Genomic DNA, 15,243 nt, shown 5'->3' with positions numbered 1-15,243 from the left:
CCATCTGTGTTTAAACTTGATCTGGGGCCCCACAGGGCTGCAATCACAATTTGCCTAAATAAGGACTCAGTACCTAAGGATCTCTGATTTGCTTTGGGATGGGAATAACACATATGCCATTTAATTTTTTTTTTAACAAAAGACATTCCCAGTCTAAAAACTCCTCTCATGTTCAGATGTCTTGGTTGCTCTCTCTGTGTAAAGATCTTAGCTGGGGCATCCACATTAGTTTTGAGTGACAGTAACCACTTCCTTGTTTAGATAATGCCTGAAATTTTTTTGACCTTCAGAAAAACTTATTTTCCAACCAGCATGGTGTAGAAGAATGGAATCTAGAGTAGCTTGCTTTAAGTAAAATACTTCTATTTCTTAGAAACAAGGACATTCACAAGAAAGAATGAAAGAAAGAGCTAAAGCATACTATTTTATGTGATTGAAATTAGACATCTGAACTGAAGTTAGACATTGTGGCCAGCCAGTAGGGGGTGCTCCTGCATTGAGCCATCCACCTTACTGCACCTGACCACCTTTCAGGCTCTGAGTGCCTCCCTTGGGGCGCCTCACATCTGGCTGACCCCCTTCCTGGAGCACACCCACTAGCCTGGGGGTAACACTGCCACCACCCAGGGATGGGCTTGATTCTGGCTCTGCGCACCCTGCGAAATACAGGCTTAGTAACCCTCAAGGGTACTTGATTCACTTCCAGAACTTGGGATGCTTCCCCCAGTCAGAAGCACAAGTAGTGGTCTCCCTTAGTCAGCCAAACCAAAGGGACCCCAAGGCATAATCTAGACCCACTCCCAATAAGTGTCCCACACTAGGTACAAAGGAGAACTTTATTGGTTACATGGGGTAGGGTTAGAATAGGGTACAGGGTAGAGCAATATCAGAGAAATCCCGTAGAGCAAGCTGGCATGGCTGAGTAGCCTTTGATCATGCATCTGAGTTACTGCAAGCTATATATCTAGTTAGATCTCAGGTAGCTTACTCACAAGTATCATCCAGAGGCAGGTGGAGAGTCCCTCTGGAGGCATACAGTTCCTTGATCATAAGTTTTGAGAGAGAGAGCAAGTTTCAGGTGGTCCAGCTCTTCTCTTTCTCTGAATCTTCCTCATGGCTACTGTCCCCTCCTCTTGGGCAGTCCTTAACTTATGACCTCATTTACCTGGTCCAATGGAGGCCAGCACCTGTTGGCTTTCAGCCAACCAATTTGAAATGCATCACTAGTTGCTGGGCAGACTAGCAGGTCCTAGCTCCCCAGGAAGGCCAAGCTCCTCACCCAGGTATGTGATGCCAGTCAGGTAGGCAGAGGGAGCAGATTTCCCCCCTCCCTCAGGAATGTATCCAGCTCAGGTTACCTAAAGAGATAGGAGAAGGTGTGTATCCTCTGCTGGGCCCATCCTAACCAAATTGCCACAGAGCAGAGTTTTTGGGGAGAAACAGAGGTGGACTTCTGCCACAGACATCTTATCTTAGATGCGTGATCATTGATCCAAGTAATCCCGAAATGTTAACAGAATGTGGTTGTGAGAGAAGGCAGACATTTTTATAGTGATATTATTAATGCAGATTTAGAACAAAGGGTGACAGCATTTTAACAAACTGTACTAATCCTTACCCTTCTTTCCTTCCCTTGACTGATATCATCACTTTACAGGTCCCTGAGATAATTCAGAGCTGGCAGACCCTTGCTCCCTGGGGGAGAGTGTCCATGCTACTAGAGCCTCCATAGCAATGAGGTTCTCTGCATCTGGCTGGGCTCCACAACTAAATCAATCATGGGGACAACCTCTGTATTCAATCTATATAATTCTGTTTGCACTAAAGGAACAACAGATCCTGTTTTCCCATTACAAACATCAGCCAGTAACTAGATCACCCACCAGACAGGATCCTTTAAAAGCAGACTGCCTGCTCATGATTACAGCTACAGGAAGGAGGAAGGTTGCCACATCAAGTTTTATTGTTCAAAATTATCCACCAGTCAGTGTGGATAATCAAAATTACTCCTGAGCCTGAGGAAATCCTTAAAAGACCGTATAAATCATAAGCAAAGAGTTAGTTGCTTTTTGAACATTCACTATTTGTCATATATTTTAAATATTTTTCCCTCATTTGGAGAGTCCCTCAATAATAGAATTTATTATAAAAGAGGGGGAAATAAAGGATGATGAAGACAGGGTTTTTTTTGCTGGGCTTAGTTCTGTTCTCAGACCACACATTCAAAGCAGAAAAGGTGGAATATTTGATACAAGTCTAATCCTGAAAGTTGCTGAAAGAATCACAACATCCTCAGTCCCATAGACAGCAATTAAAGTGCAGGGTTCTCACCATGTTGTAAATGGTGCCCGGTGTTATTCATTCTCATTGGGCCGTGGTGTACTTTTTTCTGGTCCCTATTAGCCAATGATTTTGGGAGGGTTGGCTTAAGGACTCCTATTAAGGCTGCTGCTAGTGTTAGTGGAATTGCACATAGAAACTATATTTAGGCAACTTTCACTACCCCTTCATGTTTGTGAGCTAGCTCACTGCTGCTGACATAATAAACAGTTTCCAGGAAGGGTCAGGACTCTCTTTAGAAAAGTGAAAGACCCATAACAATTATATTAATTTTTAAATAGAGCAAGATTGTTTTATTATGTCCTTCGGCCTTCACTTCTATACAAAATGACATGAGTGGTTCCAGCTGCCCTTTACAAACAGAGGAGTATTAAACCCAAGTTTTTGTGAAACCCTCCATGCACCCTGAACTTTGGTGGTTCTGGTAAAATGGAATCTGAATCAAAACTGCACTTGGTTTAGTTTTTGCAACCCCCAAATGGGACCCGTGTCTGCTAGGGGGATATTTTTCTAGATAACACATTTTATGTTCCTGAAATGTTCTTTTTGCAGCTTGGCTTTTTTACACATAAAATATTTTGGCTGTTGTTCTGTCTGTTATTTACAGCATACACATTTACTGAGCAGAGACAAGATTCTGGAAATGTAAAGTATGCAGCATTGGCATATGCTTTATTAAGACAGATGCATTCATTCCCCTTATGCCATGTAAGTGGTTTTTGTATACTGTAGTTTGAAAATCTTCATTATCTTAGATTGAACCAGCCATTGTGATTATTGTAGAAGATGTCAGTACATAGACATGAAGGGCATCTAAGATCTAAAACTTGGTAAAATTTTCTCATGTTAAGAGGATATATAGGACCTTTTTCTACAGTAACTCCTCTTTTTTTTTGATGTCTCCATCTCCTTTTTTTTTACAGAGTCACTGCTGTGGTGTGATGGCTGGACCAACAGACTGGGGGACCAATTTGTATTCCAAGGATTTTAAGGCTTGTGAATGTCCACAGAGCTACAACAAACCTGATGTCTGCATAAGTTATGGTAGAAAAAATATTTACAAAAAGGTAAGATTGATACTATTACCTTCTAAAGAAAGGTTTAGACTAAGATTATGTCTGCTTTGCTTGGATGTGAAAGATTCCCTGATATTTTTCAGAAAGGAGATGATTTCTTATTGTTTTCCTTAGCCAGTATTTTCTCTTTCAGCTCTTGTGAAGTTTGTGTGTTTCTTGGCTGTTGCTCTCTATCCTTTCAGTGCCTGCATCTGCGGCATTGCATAGTGACTGAAAGATCTCTGCAGTCTGACTGGGTTCCCTGGTCATGACTGATCAATTGGATTCTAGGCGGGAGGTTCTGGGTGTTTAACTAAGGTCTGTTGCTAAGACACTGATCTTAGTTACAGTCACATTGCCAATGAGGCGATGAGCATCTGTTATCCCTGCCCATCCATCCTCCTCCACTAAAATGCTCAGTTCTAGTAAACATGTTTGCTTAGCCTTTTACCCTGTGTTTAAAGGGCTTTGGGATATTGAAGAATGAAACTTTAAATGTTAGGTATTTCAGTGTTGTTAATCTCTTTCTTTAAGAGAAGGTCACACTCCATTATATCTGCGGAAAGGAAATGTTATAGGCCATAGGTTTCCTGGCAGTACACTCAAAGTACAGTTCCCCCCATCTTCTGAAAAGTGCGTTTAATTATAGCAACAAGACAAAATAAATGGTGACAGGTAATAAAAAGAAGTTCCTCAGACATTGGCATATGAGCAGCAGATATCTAGTTAATTGATTTCAATATTTATCTGTCTTGTGTGGAACTTAGTTTTACTGAAAAAGGAAAAATGGTGAAAATCAGCAAAAAAATTCTGCAGTATTTGGAAGCCACTAGTGCAAAATTTGCTATTATTCACATCCAGATTTCTGTGAATGTCACCATTTGATCCTAGATATTTACAAATACAAAAAGTCAGTGTCAGATTTTGCTATTCTGATTTTTTTTTGAGAGTTAATTTACTTCTGGGATAAATTCAGTGTGATCATGACCTTTTTGGCCAAAAAGGTTACATAACCATAAGCCTAAATTGAAGCTTGAAGAGTAGAATTCTTCCAGAAGCATGGATAATAGGTATCTTGGGAATGACCTAGTCCACTTCTCCTCCAAAGCAGTATCAGTCACAGCAGAACACAGATACTTCATAGGGTTCGTTTCCAAACCAGCTCCCACTGACTTGAACATGTTGCTTTCTGAAGTAACCAGGAGCCTATACACCTGTAATTTTGCAGGTCTGCTAAGGTGTTCCAGTCATTTGTACTTTTTTATTTGAAGAGGCATTGCTTGCCTGATCAGCTGCATGGGACCATTGCTATGCTCCAACCACATGCATCTCCTTTGAAGTAAAAGCCACAGCAAACCCATAAGTGACTTATCTTTAATTTGGCAACTTGCTGTGAATTAAATAGGTTGTCTACCCCCAAAGAAATGATCCAGGTTTTACTCTATACCTAAAGCATCCTGAGAGAAATGTTTATCTAACAGATTCTTAAAGTAAATCATGGAGATTCTATAGATTCCCTACAGATTGAATGTATGTTAGATGTAACTTGATTTAGAGTTAGAAAGTTTTTCCTAAATCTGCATGTCTTTCTTCTTGTCTATTTCCAGTAGACATTTCTAACTTTCCTTTTTACAGCAATGTTTTACACATTTGAAAGCTGTTTTCATGTCTCTGCTCAGTCTTCTCACCTATAGAACAGGGGTGTAAAACCCATCCAGCCCATACACCTGGATGAGTGGCACAGGGCCAGTCTGTAGGCTGAACTGAGCCCACAGACCCCCTCTCTTCCCCCCACACCCTCCTCGAGCACGTTGGATCTGGCACCCACTCCAGGCAGTCTGGAACCTGTGCTACATGTAACATGGGCCCCAGTGCCCAGAATGGATGCTGTTTGTGCTGGAGTCTAGCCAGGGGTGTGTAGGTGGATCCCAGACTGGCTGCACATGGTGCCCACCTGGCCCACACACAGCATCTGCTCCACTTGGCAATTGCACCACATGTGGCATCCACTCCAAAAGATAATTGCTAATGGCTCTGAGATTGCTTCAGCTTGTTCCCTAAGTACTCTGGAGTGAATTTCCTCAGACTGAGCCAATTTGAAAACCTTTAAAATAAATAAGTAGTGTCTAATCTGGGACCCAAGTACAGCATGTGCAGCACAGGTCCCAGGCAGGCTGAAACAGGCCCTGCATGCAGCAGAGTCTGGGAGCTGCTGGGGTGGGCACCATGTGTGGCATGCATGCAGGAACAGGGGCTACATGTGGCTGTGCCACATGTGGGTCTGTTGAGACCCAGGGGCAGTACCAGAGGCTTGATGGCAGACTCCATGGGCCAAATCTGGCCCGCATGCCAAATGTTTGATACCCCTGCTCTAGACTGAACAACCCAGTTCCTTCCTCACAGACCTTGAGTTCTAGACCCCTGATTATTTCTGTTGCTCTTCTCTGGGCTCTCAGCAGTTGGCTCCACATCTTAGATAACACCTGTCTTACTAGTTAATTCCTGTGTTCTGTTAATGCAACTAATTTTTCCAGCCTAATTGGGGGTACACTGGAGTAATCAAATTACATCTTAATTTCCAACATTTTTCTAACTTGTCAAGATCATCACTTGATCTTACCCTAATCCTGTTCCCCTTGGGGTTATCCCAGGAGTAAATTAAGTGCTTGCAACTCCTTTGGTGTCACCTGAAATTTAATAAGTACATATGTTCTTTATTCCATCATCCAAGCCATTTTGCTACTTGGCTTATGAAGATGTTGTATTCGATGTGAAAAGCCTTACTAAAGTCAAGATATATCACATGTACTACTTCTTATTCACAAAGAAATTTACCCTGTCATAGAGTAAATTCTTTCAGGGAATTGAAGTGAGGCTGATTGGTCTATTATTCCCTGGGTCCTCCTTTCGCCACCATTTGTGAAGATAGAAACTTTGTTGCTCTTTTCAAGCCTTCTGGAGCCTCACTTACCCTCCACAAATTCTCCAAAGATAATTGCTAATGGCTCTGAGATTGCTTCAGCCTGTTCCCTAAGTACCCTAGAGTGAATATCCTCAGACTGAGCCAATTTGAGAACATTTAACATAGATAAATAGTGTCTAATCTGTTCTCCCTAGTCTAGCCTAATTTTTATACTTTTGGTCATTAATGCATTTCACCAGGCAATCCTTTTAGAGAAGACTGAAACAGAAAGACATTAAATACTTCAACCTTCTTTGTGTTGGCTATTATTACTTTTCCTTCCCCACTTAGGGGAGGACTAATTTTTTCCTTAGTCTTCCTCTTCTGCTAATGTACTTATCTAATGTTTCCTTCTTACCTTTTATGTCCCCTCCTAGTTGTATTTCTTTGTGTGCCTTAGCTTTGCTAACTTTGTTCCTACATACCCATGCTATGCTTTTACCCTAGTAATTCAATGTGGTTTACAATATTTGCTTGATTCTTTTCTTAAGTTTCAAATCATGGGGGCTAACAATTTAACCAAACTGGTCCCTTTCTACTGTTTTCATTTAGTCCTTAGATTGAGGTAATTTGTGCTTGTGCCCTTACTATTTTTTTAAAGAAACCACCAGTTCTCCTGAATTCCTTTTATCCTTAGATTTGCTTCCCATTGAACTTTTCCTGCCAAATCTCGGTGTTGACTGAAGTCAGCTTTCTTGGTGGCCATTGTCTTTATATTAGTATTCAATCTTCTTCCATTCCTAAGAATCACAAACTCTATAATTTCATGGTTACTAGCAACTAGGCTATTATCTACCTTCCCATTTTCAACCAATTCCTCCCTGTCAATCTGAATTAAAATAAGAAGATCCTCACTTCTGGTTGCTTTGGTCATCTTCTCTATCAAAATTGTCCCCAGCAGATGTGAAGGACTTGTTGGACAGTCTGTCATGTTGTATTATTTCCCTGCAAATGTCTTAGTAGTTAAAGTTTTCCATTACCACTAAGAGCTGTGCTTTATCTGATTCTGTTAGTTATTCTAAAAATCCTCCACCCTATCTCCACGGTTTGGTGGTCAATACCAGACCCCCAACTCTTGTTTTCTACTCTTCTTACAGAGAGTTTCAACAGGTATATCTCCCACTACATGCTGGGGCTCAGAACAAGTGTATGTCATTTACTTACAAAATATCACCTCTTCCCTTTTTTCCCTGCCTGTCCTTACTGAACAAAATGTGTATGTGTACCCTTTCCTTGGACCATAACCTTGTCATGGTGGAGAGGTTTGTGTGTTCCAATGACACTCAGAGCTATGTCATCTGGAGTGTTGTACTCCTGGTAGGGTGGCCCCTGGTGAACAGATGTGAGGTGAGGTCCCAGACTAGGCATGGTCCAAGCTCCTGAAGACCACAGCAGCAGAACAGGTGTACTTGAGGACCTGCTTGTTCTCTGGTGGTGAAGGCAGATAAGAGCTGCAGTGGGATGGCGGTCTCTGGTTATCTTGGACATCCTTGCCACTGGGTTCAGGGCTCCCTTCTGTCAAGCTTGTGTGGTTGTCGCTTGTGTACTGGCTTCCCCATATTAAAAGATGTCAAGCACAGGCCTCTGTCAGGGATGTCCCCTTGCAGACATCATCTTCATATTGAGGGAAATCCAAAGTTAGGATAGATAGATAGGTTATTAGATAAGGGCCCAAGGTATATACACACTCACATCAACATATATCAGCATTGGAGTGCACTTATTAGCATGCTAAAGTAGATATAATTGAGTCTGCTTAATTGATGTAGATGTAATTGAGTCTGACCTCCTGGCAGGTCTGCAGACAGTCTATAATAGATGTGATTTGGAATATCAAATTCAAAAGGCAGTTTGGGACACTGAAATTCTCTTCTATTCTTGAATCTTGCAGCTTGGGCCCTTATCTAATAAAAAGCAATTATAACAAGAAAATAAAAGTATATGCTTGTTCCACAAAGAAAATGCAGTAAAAATAGCCCAAGCATTACACGTTGCTATGCTGTCTTTTAGTTTGAATTTTTACTCAATCTTACATTCACCTACTAGCTTCACATATTTATTATTTGGAAAAGCAAAGAAAGGCTATTGTTTCCTGTTCTGCGGACATTTGCAGCATTAGTCTGTCTGTAACAAATGAGACAAAATTAAAATAGCTTCTCTGACACAGGGTGGAATTCCTGGTAGCGTATTCCCATGTAACCAATTATTGTAGAGAACACATTCCCAGTAACCTTGTATTGCTTTTAGTTAATCTTTGCTTTTTCTTTTTCAGACTTGTGGAACTGTGATAATCAATTACCTCAAAGATCATATGATTATACTTATGGGGATTGCATTTGGACTGGCAGTTGTTGAGGTATCACTATAAGCAATTAAAATGTTTAATAGCTGACAAGCAATATGTTATACTTCATATAACTGTGCCTGAGATTAAAATACCTGTACTGCTCTATTACTAGGCAGGGTTAAACTGGCTCTAACTTTGGTGATAAACTTACTATAATTTTCTATTTCCAGTATATTACAGTAGGTACTTGAACATCAGTCAGGACTAAGATCCCATTATGATTAATACTGTAACACAAGTTGCATGACACAGAATCTGCAAGGTGTTTACAATCTTATGAGTTAAATCAGGGGTGGGCAAAATATGATCTGTGGGCCAGTTCTGGCTCACCAAGGGATTTTATCCAGCTCACGGCACATCTCTTGGCCCAGCTACGGAACGCAGCCCCATCTGTGGCACATATAGTTGGTTCCACTGCCCCAGGTGTGCAGCAGGGCTGGGGTGGCGCAGTGGCCACACTCTGCTTTCTGGCAGCACTGGTGGTGGCAGCTTCTTCAGGCTGATGCTGCCAGTGTTGCTGCCACCACTGCTGGACCCGGCCCTGCTGCCTGGGCACCCTGGCCCATCTATCCTGCACCCACTACTGGGGCCCCCGATGTGGCAGGTGGGCAGGTGGCACCTCCATGAAGACTAGGCTGGGATCCCCACATGCAGGACACACTCGGCTAAGGGCTGGAGGATGGGGCCACAGGTGAGAAGGGAACAGCATCTGGGAGTGGGATGTGGGGCTGGGGCCAGGGCTGCTGGGCAGTAACAGTATGGGGTACGTCCAGGGCAGAGCTGTCATCCAGGTCTGGTACAGTGGATCGTGACTAGCCCAACCTGGGAGGGGGGTGCACCCCCATGACACAGCCCCCACCCCAGCACAGGTGCATGTGGGCAGCCCCAGTACAGTGCAGATGAGGAGTGGTGCAGCCCAACAGTGCAGATTGGTCTCAATGGGCCTCTTGACTAGATTAAGCCACCCCACACTGCTGAGCTGCACCATTCCCCAGCCAGGCTGTACTGGGGTTGCCTGCATGACCCTGTGCTGGGGCAGAGGCAGTGGAGGCTGGGTTGTGGGCATGCACTCTGCCCCCTTCCATGTTGGGCTGGTCATAATCCATTGTATGGGGAGAAGATCATGGCTTTGCCCCAGCACCATGCTGTCACCACCTCACAGCCCTGGCCCTGGCTCCCCCCATCGCATTCGCAGATGCCACTCCCCACCTACCCATGGCTCCATACCCTCTCTCAATAGAGTGTGCCCTGCCTGCAAGGGTCCTGGGCTGGTCTAGTAATTTACCACTTAGGGAGTTTTGGTGAGCTGTTGCGGGTGAGGAAGGGAAGTGCTGACCTGGCACAGCTGGGAGTGGGGGGTGCTGACAGCTCACCAAATCTCCCTAAGTGGCCCTCCAGTCTAAATAATTGCCCACTCCTGAGCTAATAGAAATTGTACATTGTGTTCAAAGTAAGGAGCTATGACTAGTTGTGTGATCCCAAAAAACATACCAAGCCAAGTCAGAGTTCTTCCTCACTTTGCTTTGGGGAAAGAATAATCACATAAGACAACTGTCTTTGTGGCTCACTCAGTTTAGTTTTTTAGACCAAAGTAATTTAGCTGAATATCTGAATTTTAATATGCTTATTTTAATTAAGCTGCCTGATTTGTCACCTGGCACTTCTCCAAGTTTATTCATTAGTATTTGATGGAATCTGGAGAACTTTTGACTACTAGAGTAAAAAGAAAAACCTCTTAGTGATTTTGATTGACTCTGGACTAGGTTGATAAAAAGTTATTGTGACAGGGGGCCATCTCAAGGCTGGGTCTCAGCCTTGGCCTGCCCACCTGTCTAAGTAGGACAGTTCACCCAGTCTCTTCTGCCATGACTTGCTATTCCCCAAAATTGTTGAAAATGTGGGAGGCTGCCCATTTTAATGCCCCAATGCCAGAGGGCACTGTCCATGGCTCTGTACCACCCCTACACCATGGTCCATGCCTTGCAGATGGCACCCATGTTGCTCCAGTGCCCCACACTGTGACCCGAGCTCCAGAGTCTCACTTGGGACTCTCACTCCCCGTTGGAGCTCACAGTCACAGTGCCCTCACGCTAGGCAGTGTTTAACCTTTTGACCTAAACTTGGCCTCACATGTCTAAGGGCTTACTGGGGTCTCCCTCTGACCCAACACTCAGCCTCACCATGTCTGAAGACTTACCAGGGCCCAACTGTGGCCTCAAGTGTCCATAGATTTACCCTGGGCTAACTTCCCCTTTTCTGAGGCCTCAACTTATGTCCTCCTACTAGAGTCTCCCTCCTATTCAATCCTGTGATTAGGCAGGGCTGTCAGCTCCCTACACCTCATCCCTCTTGGGTGTGGCTTCCCTCTGAGACCTTTAGCCACACAGGCCCTGGCCCAACTCCAGGCCAGTCAGAACCCCAGGCCCCCTGGCTCTGGGCATCCCTTGTGGGGGGCACTCTAGCCCTTTTGACCTTCCTGGTCCTGGCCTCAGCATTGACCAGTTGAGGGTTTTGTATAGGCTCTCGTGCTGCTCGCCCACTCCCTCTCACATGGGTCTGTCTTCTCAGGCTGCTGCCTGTCCCTACTGGGGACCCACTTTGCACCCCCTCCCTGGCGCTCGGGGTCTTGTGGGATCATGTGTCCATGGACATGCCTGGTCCCATTTACCCTCCAGTCTTAATGACCCACCAGATGGTGGGGGCTGGAGTTATCAGGCATCCCTACCTGCTTTTCACCGGGGAAGTAAATGGCCTGGCATTTTGGGGGGACCGTGGACAGCCCCACGAGACCACCCTTCTCCAGCAGGGTGTAGTTTTCTATCATGCCCAGGACCATGTTACCTGCCCTGGGCTCCTCCCTCCCAGATTACTTGTTGTTCCTCAGCTGCAGCTGTCTGCCTCTCTCTGGCCCAACTCTCTGGACCTCTCCTTAGATGCCTCCCATCCAGAGGCTGAGTTTCAGCCTCCTTCATTTCAGTCTGCAGTCTTGCTGAGCCTTCCTTCCCCCATCACTGAGACAGTGATGCCCCCCCTCCCCAAATGAAGGGACCTTCATCCTCCTTAGGCTCTGGTCCTGCCTCCAGGCAAGTTGGGGTGCCAAATAGCCCACCATGGTCCAGGCCTGCCCCTCGCATAGGACTTCATTGCCCTTTGGCCTTCTAGCCCTGGTCCCCTTGCGTTGACCAGTCAGGGTGCTCTGGTCCCAGCACCACAGCAGCTGGCCTCCTTAGGCAACAAGGGTCCCCCTGTGGGCCCCACCCTACAGCCATCTCACACTGAGCTCACTTAGAGCCCCAGATATCTTGACAATACCACTCAACTGGTGTAGACTCAACTGGGCTCATTTGAGCCCCAGGCCTCACTCTTGCCTGTTCTAAATCAGGGGCTTGCCTAGCCCCTGTGTAGACCTGCAAGCTCTCAGCCCCTTTGCTAGTCTGGCTTCCTGATGTTAGGCCCAAAGCCTTTTCCTCAGGGTTTGGGACCTGCCATCTCCATATAGTTCCTCCCTTACCTCCAAGGTGTTATGAGCAGCAACATAGCCAGGTGTTGTTGCTCCCCAGCTGCTTGCCTCAGCCCTGAGAGCCTGGATCATAAAATGGCCAACTCATCAGGGCTGGCCTGCACCTGCTGGCTGCCTGCTCTCAGCCTTAAAGTGGCAGGCACCCAAAGGTGCACTGTCACAGTTATCAATTTTACCCTTCAAAATACATCAATTAAGGATAGCCAAGAACTGTATTGACTTAAGCCAAGAACTCAAGTAGTTACATGAAACTTAGTTGTAGTTAAATCACAGCTCTTATAATAGAAATATTATGATGTAGAATTATTGCTTCAAGAATACTGTTCAACCATAGAAGAGATTTTTTTGTGCTGGTTGATATATTAACTATTAATAACTAATAATTATAAAATGTATTTATATGTTTATATATTTTAACATATAAAAGAGCAGTATGCATTATTGAAATGTTTGTTATATTTATTTTAATTGTTTAATTATCCAGTGAATGACAAAGTAAATTTACTCTAAGTGAACAAAAAAAAAAAAATCACGATTTTATCTAAACAGCCAGTTGACTAACATTAGGCTTTTATTAGAAGATGACTAAGAAGGGATTTACTTTGCCTTATTCTATCATTTCACATATTTTTCATTATTCCTTTGTGGTTACCTTCCCCCTTCCCCTCCCCCCAAAACTAGGTGTTTGAGGTAAAAGCAGGAAAAAAGTGTATTTTGCAGAGCTCAATCTGTTATTCATACTGAAAACATTTTATCATTGTAGTCCTGTTTTGGCAGAGAATTATTCTCCCTGGTAGAAAAAGCAGTCAGGTTCTCTAACCCCAAAATACATTTCCAGGAAAACAGTAGTAAGCAGGGAAGAGTTAGTACAGTCAAAGCTGTTGAGATGGCCTGGCACTAACTTCTCACTTGGCATAGGTTGAGGATTATTTCAAGAGGCAACCTGTGTAGGTCAGGTCTCTAGCTTTCTTCAGTGGGGAAAGTTCAAAGCACAAATGAGGAAAAATAGATCAAACGTGGCAAAAAGAAACACTTCCAAAATGTAGTTTAAAAAGTATAGAAAGAGTTATTTTGTCTATGAAAAATAGATTTCAATCACTTTGATATAGTGATGGCAGCAACCTCAATTTTCTTCTTAAATGTCATTTCCTTGGCCAACCTTCTGCCACTTTTCTGCAATTGAATGCGTTCCACTGCTGTTGCCTTTCCTGATCATGAGGAGGGCTGAAAACAAAAGAAAGATCCAAGACAAGGAACATCAGGTAGTCCAAACATTCCCAGTGTTATTAACTTAGGTAGAGCTATGGAAGTTCCTATCATCTCTGTCCCCAAGATGTTAACATATCATGCCATCTTGCATGATTGTCTATCAAAGGGCACATAAGTCCATCCTATAACAAAGAAACAAAAAGTGCCAATCTAAAGTTTCCCCCCATCTTCTCTTTTGCCATCTACATGCTGATCTTTTGTTCAATCATTTTATTATTTCTGTCAACTAGACTGTTACCAATTTAAATCAGGGATTTTACAAATTTAAGATGGGTGCTAGTGATAGGCTTATTCAGCTCTTCAGTGAGGTTGAATCTGCTTCTGCCAGCAATGAGCTTGCCTCCTTTGTTTTACTTTATAACTGTTTAAATATTTCCCAGTGAATACCTCAAAGGGGGTTCAATGTCATTGTTCTGTCGCTTCATAAATAATGATTGGAATCTTTCCAATTTTTACTTAAAACACCATAGATTGATTCATTTTAAGGCCAGGACAGATCATTATGATCTTGTAACACAATACTGGCCACAGAATTTCACACTGTAATTTTCACCCCAAAAGTACATGTTATTTCAATTTGATTAAAAAAAAAACAAAACAAGATTCCTTTAATAGACTCAAAAGTTATAGTCTGGTCAGATTATTGTTAGATTTAAAATATTTTTGTGTAACCATTTAGCACCTGAAATGATGAGAGTATAGCTGCTATAGCAATATGTTTACCTCTGTATACTCACACACACACGTTACTGAAACAGGTCAAGGTAAAAATAGTAAAGAAATATTTTAAACAGGAGGAAATTTGGTATGTAAAACTAAGTCTGAGAAGTTTTTCAACCTCTTAGATTAAAAAAAAATAAATAAATTTCCATCCAAGGTTCCATAACTTTTGAGTATTTGCTGCCTCGTTGCAGATAATAGCTGCATTTAAAAATCTCACAGCTGAAAAAGGGGTTCCAATCCAAAGGAGCAATCCAGCTTTTGAGAGCAGATTTAAGATGTCCATGATGTCTCCAAACTTCCTGGCAGTACAGACTAATTTAATTAAAATGCGAATATTCTAGAGTCATGCTCTTAAGAGTTACATTGGAAAAGATCTTCATAGCAGATTTAGCCTGCATATAAATCCAAGACATTTGCAAACAAAATGTTCTGCATACCACTTTTATGTAGGGTTTCCAGAGCTGCTAAATAATACCATAATGTCTTTGTTTTCCAGATTGTTGGTTTGGGGTTTTCTATGGGCCTTTACTGCCAGATCAATAGAAAATGAAACTGTGGAAGTGTCGGAAGTATGTCACCTGCCAAATCAAAACCTTTATGGATAGACAGATATTTGGCTTGGCACGTTTCTATAAACACCTGTATGTCAGAAGCAGCTGTTTTGATAAAAGCAGCAGCCCCAATGCCTGCAGATTCTTCACAAGTTGTAAAATGCTCTCACTAAAATTAAGGAGATTTAATGAAGTGTATGTGAATTTTTATTTGCAATAAATGTCTTTGTTTACACTTTTGATGACCTTATTTTGTCCAAAGATTACATTTGAGGGATGCTGACATTTTTAGTTTACCATGCAATATGTCTACTACAAAGTGATAAAGTCAAGAGTCATAACACACATCTGCAAATGATATTGCAATGGTCAGCTGATTTTGTGAATCACATGATTCCATGGCTGGTACTCCAGGTTAACAACATGTATAGTATTATAGAAAGGATTTTGTTACTTGTGATATTCATAGCATTCAA

At 42.9% G+C, this 15,243-nt stretch overlaps 1 protein-coding gene across 1 annotated transcript in view; it reads left to right on the top strand.

Moving 5' to 3' along the window:
* The window catches only part of TSPAN8 (tetraspanin 8), a 35,151-nt gene extending 20,161 nt beyond the window's left edge, over positions 1–14,990 (top strand). The window contains exons 6-8 of the mRNA XM_090041011.1: positions 3,264–3,407; positions 8,630–8,713; positions 14,713–14,990. Coding sequence (XP_089897137.1) covers positions 3,264–3,407; positions 8,630–8,713; positions 14,713–14,766 — 282 coding nt within the window. The 3' untranslated portion in view covers positions 14,767–14,990. The remainder of the gene's footprint in view (positions 1–3,263; positions 3,408–8,629; positions 8,714–14,712) is intronic.
* Positions 14,991–15,243: the final 253 nt, after the last annotated feature.

This window comes from Crocodylus siamensis, chromosome 4 (genome assembly GCF_052110815.1).
Source record: "Crocodylus siamensis isolate JL-2025a chromosome 4, ASM5211081v1, whole genome shotgun sequence".
Lineage (NCBI taxonomy): Eukaryota > Metazoa > Chordata > Crocodylia > Crocodylidae > Crocodylus > Crocodylus siamensis.
Note: the sequence above shows the minus strand (reverse complement) of the source record. Positions and strands in the feature narration are given on the sequence as shown.